General features: G+C 38.1%; 1 protein-coding gene across 1 annotated transcript in view; it reads right to left on the bottom strand.

The window, feature by feature from the left end:
* Nucleotides 1-12,436: 12,436 nt before the first annotated feature.
* Nucleotides 12,437-26,466, bottom strand: part of EIPR1 (EARP complex and GARP complex interacting protein 1) — a 72,685-nt gene continuing 58,655 nt past the window's right edge. The window contains exons 7-9 of the mRNA XM_063389226.1: nucleotides 26,258-26,425; nucleotides 24,882-25,049; nucleotides 12,437-14,724 (exon numbers count right to left, since the gene is read on the bottom strand). Of these exons, the coding sequence (XP_063245296.1) occupies nucleotides 14,550-14,724; nucleotides 24,882-25,049; nucleotides 26,258-26,425 (511 nt within the window). The 3' untranslated portion in view covers nucleotides 12,437-14,549. The remainder of the gene's footprint in view (nucleotides 14,725-24,881; nucleotides 25,050-26,257; nucleotides 26,426-26,466) is intronic.

The following is a 26,466-nucleotide window of genomic DNA, read 5'->3' as shown; positions in this document are numbered from 1 at the left end:
GAGTAGACCACAAAAACAACTCAATTCTGAATTTCAGTGCAGCGGTATTATTCTTATAATGCACTGCTGCTGTTCTGTCCAGTTCAGCTGATCTTTGTGTTCTCCAAGAGTGAAAGAAAAACTGATGGAACTGTGACTATAGAACATGCCAAACAGCTCCATGACATGCAACTAGCTGTGGTGCACATCAGACAGCTTGTTCTCATCTCCAAACAGACACTGCTTTGGTAAGGACATTCTTGTGGATGTGATCCTGGCTCCTGAGCAGACTCAGGCATTTCAAAGTAAGATCTGGACACTAACAAAGTATTTTCTTCCAATTATACATTTATCTAGTATAAAACTGTAGCAACAGGTGTTCACCCTCATCTTGAGGGCATTAATAAATATCAACAGAAAGCAATGCTTCAATAATGCTAAAAAGGATGACCTAAAAAGCGAATTTTTCGACAGAACCTCAAGACTCCGGCAAAGATTTTCAGGCACATCCACAGACACCTCTTCAATTTACTCAAATAAATACGTTACACCATATTGTGCCTGTGTTTCTTATAATTACAATAAGGATTCTTCTTTCTCTCTTTTAAAGTTAGATACGATGTAAACAAAATTGAGTTGTGTGTACAGACATTGTAGTTGTAGAGGATAAAACTGATTCTATGTTCAGAATACCGAGATTAATGGACCCAGAGTGTTCCCAAGACACAAGAAAAATATACAGTTATTATTTTAAGCTACAGCCAACTAGAATAACATGCCAATCAGTTTGATCAAGGACAAGAGAGGAGTCATGTTAGACTTGAGGTTTTTGAAACTTAGACTACGGCCCTTTGTTTCATTCTCATTAAGCATGCTGTCTGTGACATTAACTATAGCACTTACAAAACCATTTTAAAAGACTAGGAAAAGTGTGAACTTGCTAAAAAGCTGTAGTGAACACACTAAGGTTACATTAATAAACACCAAAACCTTCAGAAAAAGTACTGAATGAACCTAGCAAGACAGATTTTCCTTTGTAATCAGGCTCTCTTATGCTGGGAACAACATACAAAGGCAAATACAGATAATGCAATCAAGTCAGTTCTTTTTATATTTTGGAATATTGGTGGTTAAAAATTGGCTAGAAAACAGAGCTTAAGAATCACAGATTTCTTCTTAATACAACCCAATTTATGCTCTTCTTCAGAAAATTTTGAGAACTGTCAGGTATTGCTATGATATTCAACTTTCCTGCAGGATTTACATGTGGCTTTTTCAGTGTCTTAAGCACATTCAGGTATGCAGCCGGAGACATTAGAGCTGGATATGTAATTTTTTGGTAAAGTTCAGCTGAATTCTTCTTCCCCTGTGGAAATGTTGGTCTCATTTCAAGATTATGCATAAATATTAAGGACAAAGGCTAGGAAATTAAATCTCAATTTTTTTCCCCTTGCAATAGGGCCATATCCATATGAGAAGTAAATGTTATTTGCAGTGGTGGACTGGAACAGGTTAAGAGGAAAACAAGAGAGAGAATTAAAAGAAATAGGGCAATTCAAAATGACTGAATCTATACAAGTAGACATCAGATGGGGCCATGAGGTTGGGTTAGGATGTATTTTCTTAAAATCAATTTATTATCCTTTTAGAGTTGATCTGAACACTGTCAGACCTCTCATATTTTATACTTGATTGTCCAAGTCTGTACTCTTTGAACACAGAAAGTGTTCCATGCCCAAATGCTTCAACTACAGCCCTGTTAATAGTGTTAAGAGATTTTATAATGGAACTAATAACAGTAATTCACATGGGATATTTAGCGGCATTTAATACTCGTAATCTTACAAAATGTCTAAAGTATGAAAAGCTGTTCTAAGCAAAATATCGTTATGTTTGGAGTTAAACAGCTCTGTGAGTTTTCATGTCCAAACATAAAATATCTACTATGTCCAAAATTTTGCAGGTTTTAAACTGCAGGATTCTTTCCTGCAATGAAATAGTCCTGGCACTTTAAAATAAAATTCAGCAGCTTTAAACATCCCTTGTGTCACCTACTATGCTTTAACATTGTATAATCAACAGCTAAGTAATCAAATAAACAGAGTCCAAGCATGCCAAAACTTAAACTTCACCCACCCTTGACTTCATTCCCCAGGCTGTGACTTTGCAAATTCTTTTTTGGGAGGTGAACTAAAGCAAACAGTGCCGGATTTGTAGTAAAGGGCACCTCTCTAGCATTACCATTTTTCACCAGAAACACCTACAGCTTCCCATTCCACCTATAAAGGAAACTGCCTACGCTGCGGAGGAAGAACCAAGAAATATTGGCCTGCCCTGATGTTAAATCATTATGGCTATGACAGGCATTCCTACACATGATGCATGTGCAGCTGCAAATAAGGTCACCGTCTTTTCTCCTTGGCAGTTAACACTACGTGCTGAACATCTCTGCTTCCATTTTAAATTTACACTAGCTTCACTCCCTTAAAAATTAGAAGAATAATCTGCAAAGTAATTAGATTTCTATGTCTAATTAGAGACGACTTAATTCACTACTGATATATTTCACCTTTCTGTCAGCTCGTTTAGCAATGACTTTCACATATTCAGAGTTTTCAATACCACTGAGCTCCAAACTAATTTACAGCCTTTGGATATTGTTATGAGCTTCAACAATAAATAATGGATTTCCCAGATTTTGCACTATGTTAAATCCAGACTCCCCTTACAACAGACACATTTTCAGGTTAAAATCAGAGCTGCTGGGCTCAACACAGTCATGGTGTAGGCACAAACCAGCTCCACATTGTGTCTGCAGACAGTCCTGTATTTCTAACAGCACATGGGCTTCATCAACAGCCAGGCACAGCTAACATCCTAATCTGAACATTATAATTACTGTGAGAGCATAGAACAGTGGCAGTGTACACACAAACACATTTCTGTCACCAGTTAGAGCAGATCAGCCTGGCACTGATAAAAATCAATGGCAATGATCTTACTTAGAACAGACAGGGGGCTTGTCTTGAAGCACCTACCTTTTTCTCAATTACACAGATTCGTTTTAGCAAAGCAGTGCTGCTGCACTTTCTAAAAGAATCTCATTAGTACTGCCTTAGCATTCGCTTGGCTACATTTGGAAAATCAGGATTCAATTCATTTGCTTATTGCAGTAGTATACCCTGGCAAAGACAGGATTCACTAAGAACTACTGTGGAAGACAGCCTAGTGAGAGTATGCTGATAAAAAATATTATTTAAATAATCTCACTACAAGACAGCATCTCTCATCATGGATGCTGGCCAAGTGCTTCCAGTATTTTGTGAGTTAGTGCAGCCAGAGGCAAAAACAAACCCAACAGTCACCAGGAGGATTTGTGGGGCTTCCCCTGGTAGCTTCCCATCCAAGTAGGATGCATGCTTTCTGAGATCTGATACCAAATGTGGCAGGGCTGCTGCTAAGAGGGTCACCATGGGATTATTTTAATGTTCACTGAAATGGAAGCAATTTATTACATACTGCAGTAGCATCGCTTTCGTTCAAATTATAAGAGGTTGCAAGCAGCCTTTTAAATCTGCTCTGCCTTTCCCTCTGGTCCCAGCTTACCTTCCAGCTTCTTGGAAGGATGACGTTCTGCAAAGCAGGCTTTGGAGGTTATACTAAGAACAGAGCATTCAGTAAGTACGCTGTTGACCTCCCAGAGCACACAGGGCTAGAAACATACATCTGCATGCCTAAATTCAGTTTTCCCAATGGCCTAAGAAAGGGATGCATCTGTGGAACAAGTTTCGCACTTACTTGAATATTATCATAAAACATTTACATGATTTAATTAGATTATGTAAATGCTTTACTCCAATTTGAAGCTTTGAAAATCATAATGTCATGCTCTAAATTATGCAAATATTGAAAATGCTTTTCACAGCAGCAGAAGCAAAGACACAAGTGAGACAGTCCTGCCACATGCTGCTCTGCTGTTCTCTACTCACCGAAGACCACACAGAATGTATTACTGTAATCCTGACTTTTTCTATTAGGATTTTCTGCACAGGATGTAGTTATTTCCTGCCCTCATTTTATGCTAAGCCCCAAATCCAAATTTGATTTGGAAAATATTCTGTGGTTTATATCCACATACTGACTAAGCAGCAGATTTTTCACAGTATCCTTCCCCCTCCTCTGACACAACATGCACTTCATGGGAAGGAGATCTCAGCAAGGAGATGCAGTAACTATTATCCATTGAACCATCTTCCCAAGTTCAGAGCAGTGAAAAAGGGAAGTAGGTAAAACCTTGGCAAATGTTCTTAAATTAACTTACTTCTGATGTACTCCTGGACAGAAGCAGAGCACATATCACGAAGAGATCCTGCACCTCACAGAATATTCTTTAGACAGAGCAGGCCTTTATATGATGTGCAGAAATAAGTTACAACAGGCAGGGATGGTACCAAATTATTTGGAGACAAAAGGAACAACCACATGAGTTAAAAGAAGCATCATGAATGAATTGCAGGAATTAAACTGTAACCAGAGTTGGGTAGCTGCATTTTAGCAGGACTTTTTTATTCAAAAAATTGCTTTGTTACTATTTTCCAATACAAACTGAGTGCATCAGCTTCTTCTTCAGTACAGCAGTTCAGTATATCTAAAACACTGAAGTGTGATGTTGATAGACTTCACTTACCAAAATGGACCCTAAAGCATATCACAAATCTCTCTATACCATCAGAATACCTCACCTCCAGCTCCTACTGGTTCCCCAATATTTGGACATCCTCCTCCTCCAAACTGAAGATCATATCCAGAATTAAAAAAAAAAAAAAAAAGTTTATGACAAATCCTAAAATGTTTAAATTCTGGGGCAAGGGAACTTTGAGAATAACATGTCAGAAAGAGAGAGAGATATTTCTTCTTGTGCAAGTATGTTCACTGAAATGGAAGCTTTCGTTCAAATTATAAGGGGCTGATGAGGCTTTTCCTCATCAGACTGTTAAAAGACCTCCCCTACTGCTCTTCAGCCATGGATGAGCAGAGTAGTCGATGTGCAGGCCACCTTATGTCACCTGGCCATTGGTATATCTATGCCAATACAAACCATCTGGGGAAACACCTATTTCTAGCAGCAGCCAACATTCCTGGCTACCCATAGAATAAACCTGTCCATTTTTATCTCACACAGATTATCACTCTTGGGAAAGCTGCTCCCTCAGCAATCTGTCACCTCTGGTGCGCTGCCTGGCTATGGTTATGACTCCTGAGAAAGCTGATGGGTTGTTAGAAAAAGCAGTGTGTCTTTGGGGACACAGTGTGTCTGTGGGGAAAAGCCACACAAAAAAAGCATAAAACTGCAGACAAAGGTAATCCTGTTTGTGGTGGGAAATGTTAGCAGCTGAAGGGTTCCATAGGGAAAAGACACCAAAATGCAGAGGTCTAAAACCTTAATGGGACAAACGGAACTGGGAGGTGGCCACTCTACAGCTCTGTTCCAAGCAGCAGAGAGGACAACATCTTCCTAGCCAGGAAAATTCACTTCAGGTGTATTCTGGACACGAGGAATGCACTAGTGCTAGACCCAGCAGCCTGTTAGATTTTTGCCTGAAACAGGCACAAGCCACTGCCTTTTTCCATATACCTTGCCCTGCTTGCAGCTCTCAGATTATCATCAATATCTTATCTATGACAAGAAGAAAATACTTGTCTGCAACACACTTCCCCTGTTCCCTTGCTCTGCTTGCCAGGCTTGCCCATTCTCTGCTGACCTCAGCCAGTCATCACAACACTGTTCACCTTCTGGTTTTACAGCATCCTTTATATTCTATACTTTTCCTAGGACAATCCACCTAAAATGCCTTTTTTTAATCTATGTGGGAAAGTTACAACAGATGGATACTAAACTTGTAGGGACAAATTTATTTTTAAAAGTTTCACAGAGCACCTTTCAGGGATGCATGAGTACCCTCTTCACTGTAAGGATAAAATTGATGTTCATCACTACTCCAGAAAACGTGAAAACATTTCATTAAAAGGAAAGTATTTTTTAAAAAACAAGTGGTTAGAACAACACCTTCTCAACTGAATAGTAAAGTGGTTTTCAAACACTAAGTAGTAAAACTCTCACTACCCTTCCCAGCAGAAATTATCCCACAACGCATAAACCAGATCTGACTCAGCCTCTGTCATGGGCAATACCAGAAGAGCTGTAGGTACTTACTCTTTAGTTCTCACAGGTCTTAAGTTAGGTCATAAGGCTGTCAAACAGGCCTAGCAGCAGGATTAAATTGCTCTTATTCCAGGTCTAACAATGTCTTTCCTGTGTTAAGAACCCTTGAAATGAAACTCCCTATCCAAAACTGCACCCTCCTGTGGTTATCAGACAAAATACACTGAGCACAGCTGACTGAAATTATTCTGATTCAATTATTTCAACTAACCATATTTATCAGCCTCCTAAACTCATAAATCATAGCAATCTCTGTTGGGAAATTCAAAATTGATGTGGCCCCGCCTGACTCAGAGAAGGCAGTAGGCATCTGACAGCCTTGAGGAGCAGCCTTGTGTGAGCTGATTGAAATTTCTAGCAGTATTAATCTTAATAACCTCAGGTAGCTTCCTCCCCGCAGCCTATGTCTTTCTGCACAAGCAGCGAGGGAGGGAGCACTGCAGCAATTACTCCCTCCTTCTCTCCAGCTGACTGTTTTCTGATGAGTATGAACATGTCAGTCATGTTCAGCCTTCATCCCTTCTCAGCCCTCAGCAATGACCGGTCCAAAACCTCCAGAATTTAAATTGTGATTTCAGCCTTGAGGTGTAGGACACAGAAACAGAAACCAGACTACCTCTCAATAAAGCAGCATGAAGATTTAAAACCAAGATTTTTCCTCTGCTTTACAAGAAGTGCCTGTGAACTGCAATAGAAAAAATGTAGAGCATTTTATGTAGAATACCATTCACAAAATAGACTGAAGAAATTCAAATTGTATTAATACTGAAAATACATGATTAAAACACAGATCAGAAATATGCATCCATCTAGGAAACTGAGCTCCAGTAACCATCCCTCACAGATGACAGGATGGTCAGAAGTTGCTGAAGTTCACTGGTGTTTGCTTTGTGATGGATTAAACAGCTTCCATTGTGATGAAGCTTTCATTTGTGCCTTCCCCAAGACTTTCCAATATTGATATGCATCAAATTTCTTCCACTTCACCCAGACTGACTTCCAGGAAAAAAAAAAAAAAAAGCAACACTGAGGCATCTATGGCTCTATCCACCTACCAGATGCTATTGGCAGACATGCATCCACCCAAGCCTAACTCTTTCATACTTGAAAATAAATGTGTTATGCAGTCACTCTCATGATGATAAAGACACATTCTTAAGAAGATGCTTTCCTGTTTGTGCATATCATTACCCTGAGTAGCATAATTCTTTGTTTGCAAGCAGCTTTAGATAGGTAACATCTCAAAATATTATATGCATATATTGAGACATAGCTGGAAGTCCTTGAGTGCTTTACCCCACAAACTGCATGCTGGAAAACAGCTCATTCCTATTCACAACTTTTACAAAGTCAAGTTCCAGGCATTCTCCCCACCCACTACTTTCCAGGCAGAGTAAAAACTTGTTCATTACTTGCCTTAGCAGAAAACTCTTTCAAATGATGAAAACTAACACTTGCAGGTTTTTTTTCCCTTCAAGTGTGTTTGAAGACAAGTTCCCATTACCATTATATACTATGTTCCACCCATCCTCCTTGGAAAACAGTGGTGTAAGGGAAATCATATAAGCTGTTGGGCTAGAATTCTGGCTCTTCTCTGTAACAAAACGCATCAACCCCCTGTTGTTGCATTATTGTGATCTCTTAAGTTCTGATATTCGCCAGTATTTTGACTGGTATTTATATGAAAAACCTCTACATTAAAAACAAACAAATAAAACATTCATAATTTGGCTAAAATGTCCTCATTTTGAAACACATTTCCTTATCCAACTCTGTGCACTGCTGTTCCACAAAGCTCAAATATCAATACCATTTCTGCTATTTGCCAGTCTTTCTTGTCTTCTCAGTCCTCTGCAAATTTTTAGAAGCTGGCAGTGGCTCAGTGAGTTTGTCTGCCAAGTCTATTGCCACCCCAGGATTCAGCTCATCTAGACTTGCTGATTAGTAAGTATGTGGTATCTTTGGGTTTTCCAAGGTTTTCCACATCCTCCTCAATTCATTCTGTTTAGGAGCTTTTCCACAGTCCCTCCTGCCAAAATCCTGAACTCAGTGCAGCATCAGAATAAATGGACAATCTGCTGAGAAGGTTCATTAGAGGGTCTTCCCTGCTCAGGCTCAGCCCAGCTGCCTGGCAGCTGTGCTTTAGCTCCAGGGCAATGGCAACCATTTGCCAGGCATCTTTACATTGGGTGCTTGACTCCTGGATTCGGTGAGACTCATCTCTTTCTCCCCAAAGCTATCTCTGTGCTGGAGCACTAAGACTCCCTTTTGAAGGTGGAGAGGCCATAGCACCAAAAGCTGGAGCATCAAACAAGTTTTCTCAAGAATAGCGCAGATTTCTTTTGCTGTAAAGTAAGTTAGTATGGAAAGAAGAGTGGCTCAGATACTTTATTAATCACCTCTATTATCTTCAGATGTTTTGACTGCAACATTCTTGAAATCATAAACAGGGGGATAAAGAGTGTCTGTCATAAACAAGTATTTCTGCAGATCTAACTAGTGGCATCAAGATTAACAACCCACTTGAAATTTTCTCCCTGCCTCTGGCATTACTGCTGGCTTGGGTTAATTAACCCCATCTGATAACTTTGCCTCAAAAGGGAAAGAATAATGAACAGCTAAAAATCCTACACCCCGAGAATGTACATGCTTGAACCAATAACTTCTGGATCAATAACTAACCTACATGAACTATCTTCAATATCAGAACTGAAATGCTGCAACATAAATGGCAATTCTCTAACACTTGCATCAGTTAACAGAGGAAGATTAACATGGTAGAAATTTAAGGACCTAATTATCATGGGCAAAACAAGCCTATAATATTATTGGGTTTTTTAATCCTTACCCCGTATCCCTTTCTTCACTTACTGCCAATTTCTTTCATCTTTCCTATTTCTCTTTTCCAAGTGACCCAAATTTCCCTGATCTTGTCCTTTTCAATTTACTTTCCACATTTGTCAGTCTTCCTTTTTACTTTTTCTTCTCCTATGTCTTCTACTCCAAATCTGTTTATGTCTTTTCTTCTCACTTTGCTAGATTCTCACTGACCAAATTGGCAGGTGGAACAAGCAGAAGCAATGTGCAAATTGTTCAGGGATATAGCCATGGCTTCACACCTTGCAGCTCCCTTTATGTGACGGCCAGGCTTCGTGAAAAACTGATTTGCAGTTTTCTCTCAGCCACTTCACGTGCTATTCCGGAAATCATAGGCTTTCTGCAGCTTCAGAACAGCATTCACATCTCAGACATCACAAGACAATTTTAAGCGCTTTCTTCATATCCTCTAGAAAAAGAAAAAATATCCTGGACATGGTCTGTGAATTCCAATGGAAGCTCTAGAGCACTACAAACTTGTATCCCAAATACTGATCTTAATGATGATTACCTACTTTTCACTGCTCCAGTTAAATCAAAGGCATATAAGACACCATGTGGTGTCTTACTGTGTCAGACTAGTCAGATGACACTGTTGAAGTCCATCTTACATCAGCTGCAGAATTTCAGTCTCAAATACTGCCAGTGGTACCAGGCCAAAAGATTAAGATACTCCAAATGCAAAGGCCAATCCACAATGGATGCTTTTTGTTCTCTGTTGGAAAATCCTATCTTCTGGAAGCTTAATTCCTTATAAAGAATTGTTTTAAACTAATTTTAGTGTTGCACATAATCCAGATCATATGGCTTCTTCTTTCCACTCAACTTGAAGATCCAAGGTAGGGACTATAGGCCTAGAGCAAACACCCAGTCTACCTAAGCTATCCAGTGTATGTTCTTCATTCACTCCCATATTGACAAGCTATTCATTAACTTCATGGGCTTCAGGATAGATCAAGCTAATTTTAGCACTAACACCACAGCAAAAGTCCAAGTCAGTACTGAGTTCTGTGGTTTGGTGTTTGGTGGTGGGTTGGTTTGTTTTTTGTTTTTTCTTAATATTAAGTTACCACCATATTAGTACAAGTTAAACAGATTGTTATTTCAAGCTTCTCATTAAACGGCCAAGACTTTTATTGACTTGGATCAGTTTCCCTTCAATCATGCTCAAAACCTTTATAAAAGCTTATAAATTCATTTCTTCTTTAATAATTCATTTTCTGTGGAGTAAAAATAACACATATCAATCTGTTTTGTAACTTCACACCAGAGGTATATTAATATATAATCATGAAAAGAAAATGATTTTCAGCACCAAGCCTAGAAAGAAACAAGACAGCAAGACTACCATTTTTAAGGAATACTGTAACTCACTTTTTCAAAATCAAGACCTACTGAAAATTCTTACGTGGACACAATCTGTGAAGAAAGAAAAATAATTTAAGAGGTGTTTAAAATCAGAATAATTTTGTGCTTACCAATGCTGCTCTATGACTGTATAAACAGAATTCTCTAAGACACTGAAAGCAACCCAGAGCTGTGAGATCAGTCAGACCATCATCAGAACCTCCAAAGCAGAGATGGACCCCTTGCTGTACAGAAATCTGCTTGCCTTCACAGTGTTACTGCCAAGGAGTATTTTGCAACAATATTGTTTCCAAAAACAATACTAGGATTCTGTAAGAAATCCACCTGAGACGTGAGAGTTTTCTGAAATCCCCTATAACACAACTCACAACAAAAGTATATATATACAGAGAGAAACATGCAAAGAAACACACAGGAGCAATGTGATGTCTTAGCTCTAGACACAAAACTTTAGGTTATTATTTTTAATTTCCATTTTCTACCTTTTCTGGTAAATAGCACATGTCCAGAAAGTTAATTAAAGACTGGACAACCACATGAGGATTCTCTGCAAGTACTCTTTATAGTGTCCACCAATTGATGGTTCAAAAGGATTTTTCTAAGCCAGGGATGCTGACTTTTTATTTAGCAGCCTCTATTGGGTTAATCTTTCAAGTACTGTTTCAGTCACTTTCAAGTCATGTAAACTTTAACATTAATGAGATTTTTTTCTTTGTGCAGGTTTTGGTTTTTTTCTGGGGGAAAGGGTTGTTAAAGGCAAGTGCCATAGCTCACCTTCATGCCTGTGAAGACCACTTTATTTTGTATGCTTTGAGCCACCACATGCAGATTACATTCAATAATCTCTAGCTCTGGTATCAGGAGAGACAGTGAACAATCACTCCCTATTCATCCTCTCCCTCTGACACTTGTGATTTTATGGACTTTTATCATTCTGTCTCAACCATCTGCCTTTCAGTCTATTTAGTTATCCTCATACAGGTGTTGCATGCTATTCCTCATTTCTGTCACTCTCCTCTAAAATCTTTCCATTTTACTACACTGTGATGAAGATGGAAGAAACCACAGCTACACACAGTATTACGAATGCACATACACCAGAGATTTATAAATATATATTATTTGGGGGGATTAACAATGCCATATTTTCTTTACTTGCTTGCTAGTAATTCACAATAGTTTAATTAAAATGTTGACCTCTATTAAGCTGATGTTTTTAAAGACCTATAAAACCCCAAGATCTTACTTCCAAGTAATAGCCCTATTGATGGTCTGCAGTATGTAAAATAACTGCTTTCTCCCATATTAGTTACTTAACATTTCCTGCACTCAATTTCACCTACCATTTTATCATCCATGAGATAAGGCCATTTCATAATTCTTCGGTCATCTTTACTACTCTGAACAGTCTCTGCAAACTTTGCCACATTTTTCTGCAGCTCTTTTTCCAAAAGGTCGTGAGTACACTTTGAAGCACATGCCTAGGCACAGATCCTTGTGGACTTCCCTGGTAATTTTTTTTTTTTTTTTTTTTTTTTCCACAGAATGTAATGATTTATTCCTGCTTCCTATTTCCTTTTAATCAGTTATTTAACCATCTTAGAACCCTTCCTTTCATCCTACAGCAGCTTGCTTGCTCCAAACAGCCTGGGATCAAACCCTGTCAAAAACCTCCCCTTTCAGAGGATCATTTCCATATTGCTGCCAGTGCTGTACATGTAGCCCAGATCCTGCTTTACAAACAGCCGAAAATGATTAAAAGTTCACCCTTCCTACTTCTCCTGATTCTGCTGTAATGCATTTTCATTCAAATTTGACCTGCTAGTCCTTTCATTTCCAGTGTTCATCCACTCTCTTCTTCCCCATTGAGTGACACACACATTTAACAAGACTAAAACAAAAGGTTTCTTGATATTGTTTGTTTCCAGAGCTTTCCAGTTCATATAGGCTTAAAATATTAAAGGAAATACAGTCACATAAAAATTAGTCTGAAATCTATCCTGCATTTATTACATATTAAAAATGAAGTCAAATCCCACACACTGTTAGGCAATTTCCCCGTCACCTTCACACTGCCAGCCATATACACTGTCAGACAAAGTTTCATTAGACCTTTATTGCTAATGTGAAGAAAGTTTTAGGGAGTTCTGCTGCATACCAAAGATATACTGCAGAAGTTTTTTCATTTTTTTTTCCAGAGGGTTGGGTGGGGAGGGTGACATGCAGGCACACAGACATGATACCCAACAAGATCTTGTGTCCGATGAAAAGCTCCACAGAAGAGGCAGCAGCCCAACCAAGGATTTTGACGTTCAGACAACTGAAGCAGTACTGATTTGGAAATGTAGTTCTTCTTACAGTATATAGGTGAATAGCTCGTCCCTTATTACAGATTCAAACAATTTCAAACAGCACAAGTTTAAAATAAAAATGTAGAAAATCAGATAATCAGAATTTCCAATGAAGCATTCATTCTGGAGCAGATAGGCAACATCATTAACACAAATACAAATAATAGTACAGATGATTTAATTAGATTACTTCACTCCTATGAATTTTTCCAAATATGCTCTTAAGAAAGCCAGAAATGGAATTCAACTGTCATCTTTTCTGGATGTTTTGGCCTATAGCAGTCAGTCCTGCTCTCCAAACGTGATCTCACTGAAGCAGCTGTGTGTACACAACAAATCACATTTGGACGTTTCGATCCCAGGGCTTACGGGTAAGGACAAACAGAGGTGAGCAGCATGCTGTCCCTCACCACTAACACCAACAGTTGCCATAGCAACAGGAGGGCTCACTGGAAGAGGCTGGTGTTGATCTTTCCATCCCATGATCATTGCCATTTCTTCAGAGTGGTCTTACACAATGCTACCACAACCAACACTGTCACATGTACCCAAGTTCTGAAGTTAAAGGGAAATAATAGTGTTGAAAAGGCAGCAAGGAATAATTAATATTACAGTTGGCCTGGGTACACAAAGAGCAAGCAGCAAATCTTCATCTTAGTGCAAGCTGTGCCAGGCGAAGACAGGATGACAATATGTACAGGAATGTTTCATCATGCCTTCCACCTACGTTTGAAATTTCCTGTGCATTCTCCTACAGAGCAGACTCTGCCTGTTCTCAGCATTTGTAACAACATAGCAAGCACTGTCTAGGTCACCTATTGCAAAAAGTAGGATATAGCAAAGGATATTTTGTGCTTAGTTGCAAGTATTTTACATCATGCCAGCATACTGAAGATTGGCATGGATCCAGAAGGGTAAGAAAGTCTAAGTAGACAAATAATAAAGAGATTTTTCAGGTTAACAGTAGCATAGCTCCAGAGTCCCTCATAGCACAACTTAAGCTATAAATATGGGATAACACATTACATGGGTATATCAGAGATTCTGGAAAAGATTACTGTTCCAGTAACAATACATAGCTGAGAACTGCACTTAGTTCACAGATTGCAGGATGTTACTTTGTTGATACTACCATAAGGCTCAAATGAAAAATATATTTTGAAGGTTTCACTTTCACAAAAAACATTTCTTCTGAAGACATGCAAAAAGGGGAGAAGTGTTTAAAATATTAGACAGTATTAAGAAAGCCTTTTAAGACCACTCCCACTGTATTTGTAGCCAAAACTGTCAGCAGAATGTGCCTCTAGCTGAAAGCAGAAGGCTGTTTACACAAGAAATAAGAAATAATATTCTTGAAAACAAGTAGATCACTTCTGCTACATGAACCCTACATTGTCCCAGTTTTGTATCAGCATAATAACATTTCTGTAATTAGTTTTATTTGCATGAAGTTGATGTAATAAAGCAATAGTATGGAATGTACCCACTATTTCCAGAAACTTTAGAGTTCACAAAGTGATTAGCCCCTCAAAAAAAAAAAAAAAAAAAATCTAGGTAGCACAGCATTCAGAAAATGCATCACAGTTTCTCAAGGCAAATACAAAAGACAAAATTACAAGTCTACATCAGTATAGACATTCCTAACAAAATTTTAACTTTTTTACTTAAAAAAAACAGATCCTGAAAAAACCTTTAACAATACCTACCAGTTGTGGACATCAAGTTAACAACTCCATCATAATTCAAACAAATTATAACAGTATATGATATTTAAGGGCTCTTGGAACCCTGTTAATAACCAGTCTCCCATCATAACTTAAAGAGGCAAATAGCCATGGGTCTGCTGAGGACCACTCAACTGCATACACGCTATCTTCATGTTCTTCATAGGTAGCTATTACACTGTCCTGAAGAGGCTCCTTAATCCTAAAATTGGAAACAAACACCAAAAAAAGAGTAAGGATTTGTGAACACACTTGATTTTAAAGGCCATATTAAGTGTCACTAACATCTAGATACATAAAATCCCATTTGAAGTACAAGAATGCAGTAGTAGGTTCTAAGGAAGGTTCTATATATTTTATACCTGATGTTTGCGTGTACTTACGTTTTACATGACAGCGAAGTCAAATCAGTACAAAAGACACCATTTACAGAGACTAACTCTTACTCTAAATTTCAGTGCATTTCTTGTCTCTCAAAACCTACACTAAGTATCTCTCACTCTCTAAAGCAAGCTAAACTACATGGCATGATAAAAATGTACAACTTTTTACAAACATCTTTTCTCTCATCATCTTATGTCCCATCCTCTCCCCCTTCATTGGTAAATGGATTCTTAAAATAATACACAGTCTTAGAGATATGCAGATGGGTAAGCAATTGCAGGCCCTAACATCAGTCTCTCCTGTGCTGCCATCCTGGACCCATTTTTTCCAGAATTACCAGAATTTTCCAGAAGGAGGATGGAGTCACCACTCTGAACACTGATTTTTACCTCCCTTTGCTAGAGTTGTATCAGCACCAGAATTTTCATCTACTATTGTATATCCCACCACTCACTGCAACAGCAGAAGCTCCTGGTCACCTACATCATAGCAGAGACACAGATTCCCTTCTGCATTGTAAATATTCAAGAGATTCAGGCAACTCTCTGAACTCCAAACCACTCAAGCGTCATTGACTGTACTTTGCTAACTGGGCTTAGCCCTTCTTCCCTCCATTCCCAAAGCTAGTCTCTCCTCTCAAAACACCACTACAGCACATTATTCTGTAGCTACAGGGTAGGGGAGTTTCCAGAGAACAACCTTAGAGCTCCTTTAGCCACAGAGCATCTTCTCTGACAAGAATCAGTCAGCCCTTCAGAGGCATCCATCCGCCTCCTAGAAACAGCCTTGTACTACAGCTGCAACCCTCCTCACGGAAAGCAAAGCCAAAGAGCCTTGTGAATGCCACTCAATCATTTAAACAGATGCTGCTACTACAGAAATGAAGTGTTGTTATTGGCTGCCTTTGCCCTTTCCTGCTGCTCTCTGAAAGCACACAGCTCTGCAATCACAAAGCCTGGATGGAAGCACAGTAGGATCTTTTGCAGGGTATTGCTGCCCCACCTAGCCAGCTGAGCCAGCTGTAATTCTAACACTGCAATTAAAATTCAATTGAGTTTAATGAAGAAATCAAAAGCAGACTCATACTGCAGAACAGCTTCAGATATGTATTTTCAAGGATTTTTACCATTTACTTGTGCTACATTAAAGGTCAACTAACCAAAAAAGATCACAGCACAATCAACACCCAGCCCCTAGTTAATTGCAAAGAACAAGCTTGTTTTGCAGTTCTCCTGAATATGAACTTTGATACAAACTATCTAACAGCAGAGGCTAACAAACACAGACACTTATCCCCTGCAACGTGTTTTTCTAACTTCCTGCTAACTGACATGCCTGCTTAAGTGAAAGTTGGTCATGTCCCCAGACAGCAATGTGCTGCATGCAGTGCTCACCCACTTACCCACAACTCCATTATTCTGAAGGTTTCAGATGTCTCTCTGGATAAGCAGGGGAGTAATGCACAGTGCACATGGCTGTCAGGGGACACGGCCGACTTTCAGCTAACCAGGAATCTCAGTTAACTGCAGGCTGGATAAACAAGGACAAATAAGCTTCTAGATTACACTACTTTGTGTATGCTCAGAGTTGTTTCAGTGTTTCATTTAAATAACACAGCTCATCTAATTTAATTTACAGGAGTCATAAGGGGAATGAGTGTTCAGGAAACAAACCTGTAGATGAATTTCTGTTTCCCATTTCCATTTATAACTACAGTTTTTTACTGTGTTTTATTATTGTCTATACACTGAATTTCTTCTTAGGTATGAAAGGAAATTTTGTGCCTTCCTAAAAAAAGAAAGTACGCTATTCCATGTGGTTCTTCAGGCCAATGGCACAGCCTTGAAACAGTTATTGAGAATCAGAGAAAATCCTTATGGAAGTGATCACTTGGAGTAAAAGAGCTAGATACTATACAAGACAATTAGGATGGAAAAAAATCATCTCAAAACAACATGTGTCTCAGGAACAATAGAGAAGATCCAAAAGAAACTGTCCATGAGCATCCTTTACAAACACAATGAATGAAAATAGATTAGCCTGTAAATTATGCAATGGTAATGAGCTCAGGGTTCTGCTAGTGGAATACAAAGCAGAATTCATTTCATGTATGTGAAAGACTGTTCTCAAACATTAAAAAAAACCCAAAACAACACCAACATAAGGAGCTGTCTTGTTTGTGATGAGTTTTTTTCCTCACAACAGGAATCTCTTAGAGGCAGACTGCCTTACCTGATGCTAAGGGATTTCCAAGAAAACACATCGGATTTCTCTGCATTTTGGCTACGTTTGCTTTTTTTGGTAATCCAAGAATAGGCTGAGGACACTATTTTTGAATCTATATTGAAGGCACCTAGAATTGCCCTGTTCCTGAGTCACACAACAATTTAAGCACCCCAAATGAAATTTTACACATATCTATTTATTAAAGAATCATCTCAGATTAACAAAAAGAATAGCTGTACAGAGCTAGATATGAAATAAACTTTCTTCTACGCTACTTTAATTGTATAATTCACAATGTTGCCAGAACAGAGATACCTGTTTTTACATAGAAGCTGCAGATTATGGGTATAAAAATATCTGTGTATAGCTGTATATATAGTGTGCATGCATGTACAAACCAGCTATATATAGCATGGCTAGCTATGCTGTATAGTTAGTTCAGTGTACCACAGGTGTAGGTGCTTGACCTACTGCCCCCATGATTGAGAGGTGCTTCTGTGCAAGGCCAGCACTTGGACTCAATGATCCTCGTGGGTCCCTTCCAACTCAGCTTATTCTGTGGTTCTTTGACTGTATCTGATAGCATACCTGGAAATCCCTTGTTACATCTGGCAAGCTTAATAAGCTATTTTCTTCCTTGCCCCACATCTTCCTGACCCTTAAAAAGCTTCTTTAGTTTCTTACATTCCTATCTACTTTGAAGATTTTATTCTGACCAGACTAAAATACTTTTCTTCTCTATGTTCTTGCACTGCATCAATGGACAATGCACCACATTCCTTTTGCCATGAAGAAATCACAGGATGAAATGTGCAGTCTCCACCTACATCGTGCATAAATTTCAGACCTGTGCTGCACAGAGCTGAAAATGGACTGTGTTTTCTCTGTAGTCTTATTCAAATAGTATGACCCCAACCTTTCTATGAAAGGAGAGAAGCTTTTATTTTACTACATAAGTTTGAGGTTAATTGTGTTACAGATTCAAGAAAGAAGCCTGTTCAGCCTTGGATAATTGTCTTCATGTAGAAAGATGTTACTTCCAATTACTTCTCATGGTAACAACCACTTAAGTTTGCAGTGCTTGCAATTCTGGTTTTGTCACCACAGTGTTCAATCAAACATGGTTTTCAGTCAGCAAAAATCATTAATTCCTTATCACAGTCAAAATTAAATCCTCTTTAATCTAAAAATCACTATGAAATAGAAATGAATCAATAGAGCAGCAGCATGTACTGCAGCACCCAAAAATGAATCCTGAAAAGCATAGCATTGGATTCTGGAATAAGCCCATGGATGCACTTTCCTTCTGACTTCAAGAGAAAATTGTTTTTGGTAAGATTAGACAACACACTACTTGCTTTTTCACTCCCTTTAAAAAGCCTGAATTAAAGTATGTTTATTCTTGAACACATATTTTATGGATAATAATTAGCTATTCATACTATTCCAAACATTATAATTTATTTTTCATTTAAAAAGGAGCTTTCTGAACTGCTTCCCCAGGAAAGCATATTTTTATATAACAGGTTTCATATATATCCTAATACAAAAAAATAGATTAAGGAAGGTATACTTGCTGATGAGGGTTAAAGAAATACTACAGGACAATCAGAAGCTTTTAAAGAAAATAGTCCTGGAACTGAAAAAACTGAAAAGTGCTGCTGCACTAAGTTTTGCCCAGCTTCTTACACATCCAACAAAGTAAATCCTGACATTCCCCAAAACAGAAACAATTTAACCCGTTTTAATTAATTAGGTCTCTTGGTTGATTCCAGAGCATAATCCTATGACTTCCAGGTTTCTGCAAGACATTAATATCAAAAGCAAAATAGCATCAAATTTAACACTGCTGACAGCTGTGTGAAAATATCCTGAAATCCTGCCTCAGCATATTGGGCAAATACTTTTCAAAATATCAGCGCTGACAAATCTCTCTCCTGAAGTCACAGATGCGTATACAAAGGTGTTAAGTTAGATTGCACAGTTCATATGTAATATTGTGAATCCACATGACTTATTATTCCAATGCTCTAAACCAGATTTCTATCATGAAAAGTAGATAGCACCAACTTCTTTAGATAGAATTTTGAAGAAAGTCTCTTTCTACAGAGAGGACAGCCACCATTTTCTCTCTGGTCCATTGTGATAGCTGAAGATGTTTCTACACATAACGTCTATTAAAAACTCCACAATAGCAAGTGAGATTCTGTGTACTGGAAGAACTAATCCTTTACATCTCTCAGCTTTAAATATAAAATGCTGAGAAGTGCTTGTGTTAGATCTTCTGTTTGTATCAAAGGATATCATGGCTAACATCTGTGATGAAAAAGATGGAAAAATAAGCCTTCAGGAAAACCCCTAAAACTGTATTTTCTGGTACAATCTTTGAAGGGTAACAAAGATTACCATTATTTTAGAACATATCATCAAAAAATGTAACATAGGGGAGAAGGGCAGCATACTGACCTTAGTGATCAGTTCTGCCAGTGAAAACAGCAAACATCTTAACCCTGTAAACCCTAAAGAAAACTAAGGGACCTGGCAGCTTATACTGCAAAATTAAAGTTTTAGAATGGCTTCCTTTGCAGGACTAATGTATAAACTCAAAATGTTATTGACCGTATAAATCTTTTCATTGTTATGGATACAGAACAAGCTTTTTCTCTTAAGGAGCAAGTCCTCCATAGCCAGCTGAGCCTCGTCACAAAGTTCTGGCCACAGAAGTCATGAAGAATAAAAACACTGCTGTAGATGCATCATGTACCTTGCTGCTGGTGCTCCTATGATACCAAATATTGTTCTCAAGCTCTGTATCACCAACATACCAAACAGAGACCTACACAGTTCATAATTTAAACCTATAAGGAAACAAACATATTGGAGTAATTGAAGAAAAGGAATCCTGACTGGCAAGTAAAGATGATCACACTAAACTGCAAGAATCTAGTAGCTTTCTTTTATTGTTAGAAGGAGCAATGTAGAATTAAAATTACTATCAGAATAATTTAATACAGTAACATAGACTCACTCACTAACATCAGGATTTTGGATGACCAAAGACTAAAGGAAGGATATAAAACAGTCACTACCTCTCTTAGGAGGAAGACAGTTCCCAATGCTCTCCTAGTATCTTACAGGGAGCTGACAGTCACCTTCAGGAGATTTAGTACTAAGACAAGTCCAGTGTTGCAGGGAGAAAGCTCTTGCAACAACAGAGTGCAAAGCCCCTAAAGAAAGAGCTCAAGGAGAAGCCTGACAAGTGACTGCACCCACAGATATGGAATGAGCCCATGTTTTAAAAGTTTTGTTCAAACTTAGGCATTGAAAATCACTCTTCATGTTCTTATCCAGGCACAATAGCTTTGTTTTGGGGATGAAACCTAAATGAACTGAAGTACTCACCTTCATCTGTTCTACTTTCATTTATTTTGTACACTTTTCTACCTCTGGATCAACATGTCAGAAATTGAACTACTACAGCACTTCATTCTCAGCTGTTTGGGGTTTTTTTTTCCTTATTTGAACTGTGCATTAAATAATCCAGACTGGGGACTTGACCAGAATATAGCACAGCTGTCCTTTGGCCAGATGACTATAGCTCTTCTCTGTGGACAACTCCAGCCTCTTCTTAGACTACCTGTTTTCAACAGCAGCTTTGTGCTTCCCATGCAGAAAGCATTGAAGCCTTTCTTAATTCAGTGCAAGAAAACGAACACAGTTGGCATGTTTCTCCTAGACACATTTCACAATGTGCATGCACAGCTGGCATGTTTTAGAAAAAACAAAAACACAGTTAGTGAGAGCAGATAAACCCAAGAATACGGCTAATAGCAAAGGAAAACCATACATGGAAGAATCAGAAGTCTCCAAAGATTATTCAGAAGGCAGTAAATGTCCCTGAACTGCAAATAGTCAGAGGCTAGGAGCATATCCAGGGGAAGTACATCTCCTTTTCCTATTTCTATTGTTTTTCCTCCTGACTAGTATGAGACACATAATACAGACTAGGGAGACATTTGACACGATACAGGGAAGCTGCCTGCTCTTACCTTTTTTGATTGATGAAGCAACAGCAGCAGTTAAAAAGCAGGGAAAAGACAAACATGACTTAGAGTCTAATCTAAACCAGCAGTTAAGAGGAACCAGTAGTCACTTGACTTCAACAAGAGGCAGATCTTCATGCAACAGTCCTAGTAATATTGCTTATTCAAGCATGTTCTGGTCTCTAAGATGGGAGCAGATAGGCCCAAGATCTCAACACAGACAAACACTGAAGGAAGAAAGTCCTAAGAAGAAATTTCTAGTAAGAATGGAATACAGCAACTTTTAGTTTGTCTACTCATTATGCAATTAACTTGAATTCTTTTCTTTTGGGAAAAAAAAAATCTCCAAATAATTATTTTCAGTTGGGAACCTTAAAAACCAGGCAACCACTGCAGTAAATCTGGCAAGAATAATTGAGTGAGTAGACTCATGCATAGCTCTACACAGTTGAACAAGAAAGGGTTAAACTGACATATCAGTCGTTTTTGTCTCCAACAAAGAAATACATTAAAAATTAGGAAATTTACTCTGAAAGATATTAAAAATTAAAAAGTCCTAAAGATCTCAGGAAGGAATTTTAACTGTGTAGAACAGTATTACAAGTCAATGTTTTCAAAATATGGGGACTTCACTAAGTAGAAAAAACAATAAACCTCTGAAGATAAAACTAGTACATACTCATTATTTTTATATTTAATCCAAAGAGGATTTTTACAAGTGATTGTATTCTGGACAAATAAAACATGGAGTCTTTTCCTTTCTTTCCACTTGATATTTCAGCCTTCTGAGAGAAATATGGTACTCAGTGTGAAGGTGACTGGTTAGAGAAACAAGCTGTACAACTACATGCTCTTCCTGGTGTATTTCAAGATACATCTGAAAAATTCTCTTTATCAGTATTTGTGTGCTGTTTAATAACAAATCAGATGCCCCCCAAAACAGGATAAATGAACCTTGTGAACAATAACACTTTCTTGAAAGTCTAGAACATACCCAAGCAAAACAAAGCAAAACAAAACAAATACATCCCTCCCCCACTAAACCATAGAGTGAAAAGCCTGTATTTTACAAAAGGGATAGTAACCATGGAATGGTGCAACAGACTCTTCACAGAGGTCTCTAGGAGGGTATCAGAGCCGAAATATTTGGCACTAGTGGTTGACTAACAAGCAGTATTCCCAGCAGCTGTTATGCCCTACTTCATTCGTGCACTCAGAACTAAACAGACATTCATTTGGCAACAGTTCAAGGCTGCAGCAGCTTGCAAACATCCTTCTGACTCAACTCATAACAAGGGGGCAGAAGGGGAAGCCTAAAACAAGACTTTCACAGTACAAGGAAAGGTTACAAAAGCTAATACACTTTCCCAGGTTTTATAGAAAACAGATGAGCAGCTGAAAAGCACATATTTAAAAAGCCAATGCAGAATTGATACTCTTGTAGCCTCTGGGAACAGGCAAGGGCTCTACATCATTATTATACAAGTCATTCATGATGTGGTTTACATCCATCCCATAGCCATAGGAAAAGGTGCATTGCATTTGTTGTACTGCACTGGATGACCTTGGATTCAAAATTTCCTGTTCTAGAACAATGACTCGTGTTTTAATGAGGCAACCTACACAGTCTACAATCCACAGAAATTCAGAATTCCAGATAACCTACTACACAATGTCTGTCAGAATGCTATTTATTTGTGATATTTTTAATGCATTCCCACCATATTAAAAAAATGTTCTCTTTCTCATTTCCACTAATGCTATTTATCTTTCATCCAGAACAGAATAAATTGCAACCTCCAGCCAAAGATAAGGAATCAAAAGATGTCCCTGCACATGGCAGGGGAGTTGAAACTAGGTGATCTTTAAGACCGCTTCCAACACAAACCATTATTTGATTCTATATTTAAAACACTGTAACTCAGTTACATTCTAGAAAGTAAGTATATACTGCTGATGTGAGCAAATTTTTAGGTAATTAATTTGATACTCCTTGATTTTTCAGGTACTTACAATACATACAGAAAAACTTCTAAAAAAAGCCTGTACATTTAAAATGAACCATTTCTATATATGGATAACTTTCTTATTTAGTATAAAAAAAGAATAGTTTCCAGGTCCTTTAAATGAAGCCAAAACACCAAAACTATTTGGAACAAAATTACATATGCATTAATAAAATTAAGGTTCAAGAGCAACCTTAAAAATGCAACTAGAGAAGTAAGCTTTGTTTAGAATTTTAGCTGAAACATCTAGCAAACACACCTGAACAACAAGGGAATCTTTTTTGTAATTTCCTTGTTCCTTATCACATCTGACTGTTCTACATTTTAAAATATCATTCCAGAGGTAATCTGCCTGTGTCACTGCAGACAGCTTTGTAGAGCTTTCCAGAGAAGAGCAATGGAGCTGGTGAAGGGTCTCCTGAGTGAGTCATATGAGGAGGGGTTGAGGGAGCTGGGGTTGAATAGTCTGGAGATGAGGAGGCTCAGGGGTGGCCTTACCCCTCTCTACAACTGCCTAACAGGATATTGTAGCCAGCTGGGGGTCAGTCTCCCATGCAACAAGTGAGAGAACACGGCCTCAAGTTATGCCAGGGGAGGTTTAGGTTGGAAATCAAGAGAAATTTTGTCACAGAAAGGGTGATTAGAAATTGGAATGGGCTGCCCAGAGAGGGACATCCCTGGGGGTGTCCAAGGAAAGATTGAGGGTGGCAGTCATTGCCAAGGTCTAGTTGACACAGTTCAGTCACAGGTTGGACTCTGATCTCAGAGATCTTTTCCAGTCTAATTCATTCTGTAATTCTGTGATTCACTTTGTAAAGGAAGAGTTTGCTGAAGATCACCATGAAAGCTAGTCACAAAATTAGAAAGCTGTGCCCAACCTCAATCTATAGAAATCTCTATATACGCATATATAACTTGTAAAGACATATAAAAAGGAAAATAAGCAACATATACTGCACAATGAAAAAGTTGAAAGCACACAAAAATTCAGTATAAAAATTGTTATTTTAGCATTTCAGTTAATTCGTTTCTAAAACCCTAGAAAATTCACAAGGAAAATCTGTGATTCCACACAAATCAAATTTACAAAGGGATGGGTTTACAAATGTTTGTCAATAGCATGCACTATTCACTACCAAGAGTGTTGAAACCAAGCTTCTGGTTTGCCTGATCTAGGTCTGATGAGTTACTGGATTCCAGAGCAGATCCTAAGAGCAAAATCTCTACCCAGACATACTATGAGCAAATTTTTTTAAAAAATAATGTGTTTATACTTCCTTTCTTCTGCCTGTGCAGAAGCTCATCATTAGACCAGCAACATTTCCTAAGGGTCCTAACATAAACACAGAAAACAAAAAAGCATAATCTCAAATTCTGACTTAACCCAGATTATTCTACATGCTTGACTTGAACCAGAGCACCCTGAAAGTGAATCTTTTCACCAACCCTGTGGACTCCAGGACTGATCCTCAGCATCACCAATTCCTTTCCTACCAGTGAATGTGGAGTGACCATGCCAATGAGATTTAAAGAGTGTATTCCACCCAAGACTGAATAAAGAACCAAGTGGGAATTCTAACTACTTACCTGAAAGGCCTGTATACAAAAACCCTAGTAAGCAAAAAAAAAAGTAGCATGTAAACCATTACAATGAAGCGACAAATTATTAGCATCTACATAAAACTCAGGAAAATTCATACTTCTCTTCTTGATGCTGGTCCTCTTGGTCACTGAGCTCATCATCATCTACCATATGGCCAAATGGTTCAGAAGAAATTGATACCATATTAGACAGGATAACTCGGCTATCACTGCTTCCTGTAAGGACCAGCTGATCATGAGAATGGTTGTATCTGACATTCCAGACCCTAAAAAAGTTAAAGCAGAGAGAACAAGAGACTGTTTGTGGTAGGTACCACATCACTGATAAACAATTTTTTTTAAGAGCAGCAGTAAAAAGTCATCTTTTCAATGTTTTAAATATGCATAAACATGCCTCATTAGAAAGACCGTTTTTTTCCATCTTCATTTGACTTTTAAGCTTCCATGTAATCTGTTTTCTATGAGGCATCTTTAAAATTAAAAAAAGCAAAACAAAAAATCACACCATCCAATGGTATCATTCCTTAAGAGTACATATCAATTCATTGTTGAGTAAGCCAGATAAATACTTAAGTCCTAAATACAAAAAATTTCCCCAAAGAAAAATATGGATTAAAAATAGCCTTTTAAACAAAAATCTCACAACATTCTTACAGTGACGTTTAAAACAGATCCTAAAACAAATGTAGGACTGTATTTCTCTTCAACTTTTACATTTTACATATCAAGTTAATACCAAACATCTTATGGTTCTTGTTTATTCTTTTTCTTTGAATATTCTGAAGGAAAAAAGTATAAATGATGCTTTTGTTAATTCCCATCTTAATTTCTCTAAAAGTAGCTTTAGGGTCTGGATTTATTTTGCAAGAATTACTCCAACCCAAATTTTGTAAAATATGAATAATAACCTTTTCTTAAGCATTGAAATTTGAGGACATCGGGCAAGATTCTCTCCTTACTCCAGCCACAGGCCAGTGCAGTAGATACAGACTCTAAATGTTAACTCAGAGAATACAACGATTCATTTGCCTATTCTGACTTAAGGACTGTGAAGAACATTTAAAAAGTGGAGCTGCATAAAGGAAAATTTCAGCCACTTGACAACAGAAGGATGGATGGCAGCTGGTTTATTACTGCACATCAGGTGCAGCACATCAGGCTCCATTTGGGAAGAGACACCTGTGTCCCAGCTGGGCCCCATGGGCCAAGTTCTGTGCTGTGCTCCTCAAACGTGTACCCCATCTCCCAACAATGTTAACAACAGTTTCTTGCCAATTAGGCTAATGTTGTCTAAACTCTTAATTTACAATTACACAAGGAATATTGACATGCTGATACTTTTCCTCTGCAAAAAAATGATTATGCACAATAGCACAAACATAAGTTTGCATTGTTCCTAAAAGATAAAATGATTAGCTGAATAAATGATATAAGCCATCCACCCACAAAACAGCATGCAGATAATTTGGTCTACCAGTGGGAATGCTCCTCTAGTGTCTTCACCGGTTCAGTGACATTTCTTGTGTCCCAGAATTTCACCTTGCAGTCATCTCCACAGCTAGCCAGGTAGTACTGTTTATTGGGATTAAAGTCCAGGTCTCGTACCAGCTGTCCGTGTGCATTTTCTATACAATATATCTGCCTGTAAAACATTAAAAAAATTAAATGGTCTATAAAAAGCTG

This window comes from Prinia subflava, chromosome 2 (assembly GCF_021018805.1).
Source record: "Prinia subflava isolate CZ2003 ecotype Zambia chromosome 2, Cam_Psub_1.2, whole genome shotgun sequence".
Lineage (NCBI taxonomy): Eukaryota > Metazoa > Chordata > Aves > Passeriformes > Cisticolidae > Prinia > Prinia subflava.
This window is presented reverse-complemented; position numbering and strand designations above follow the sequence as displayed.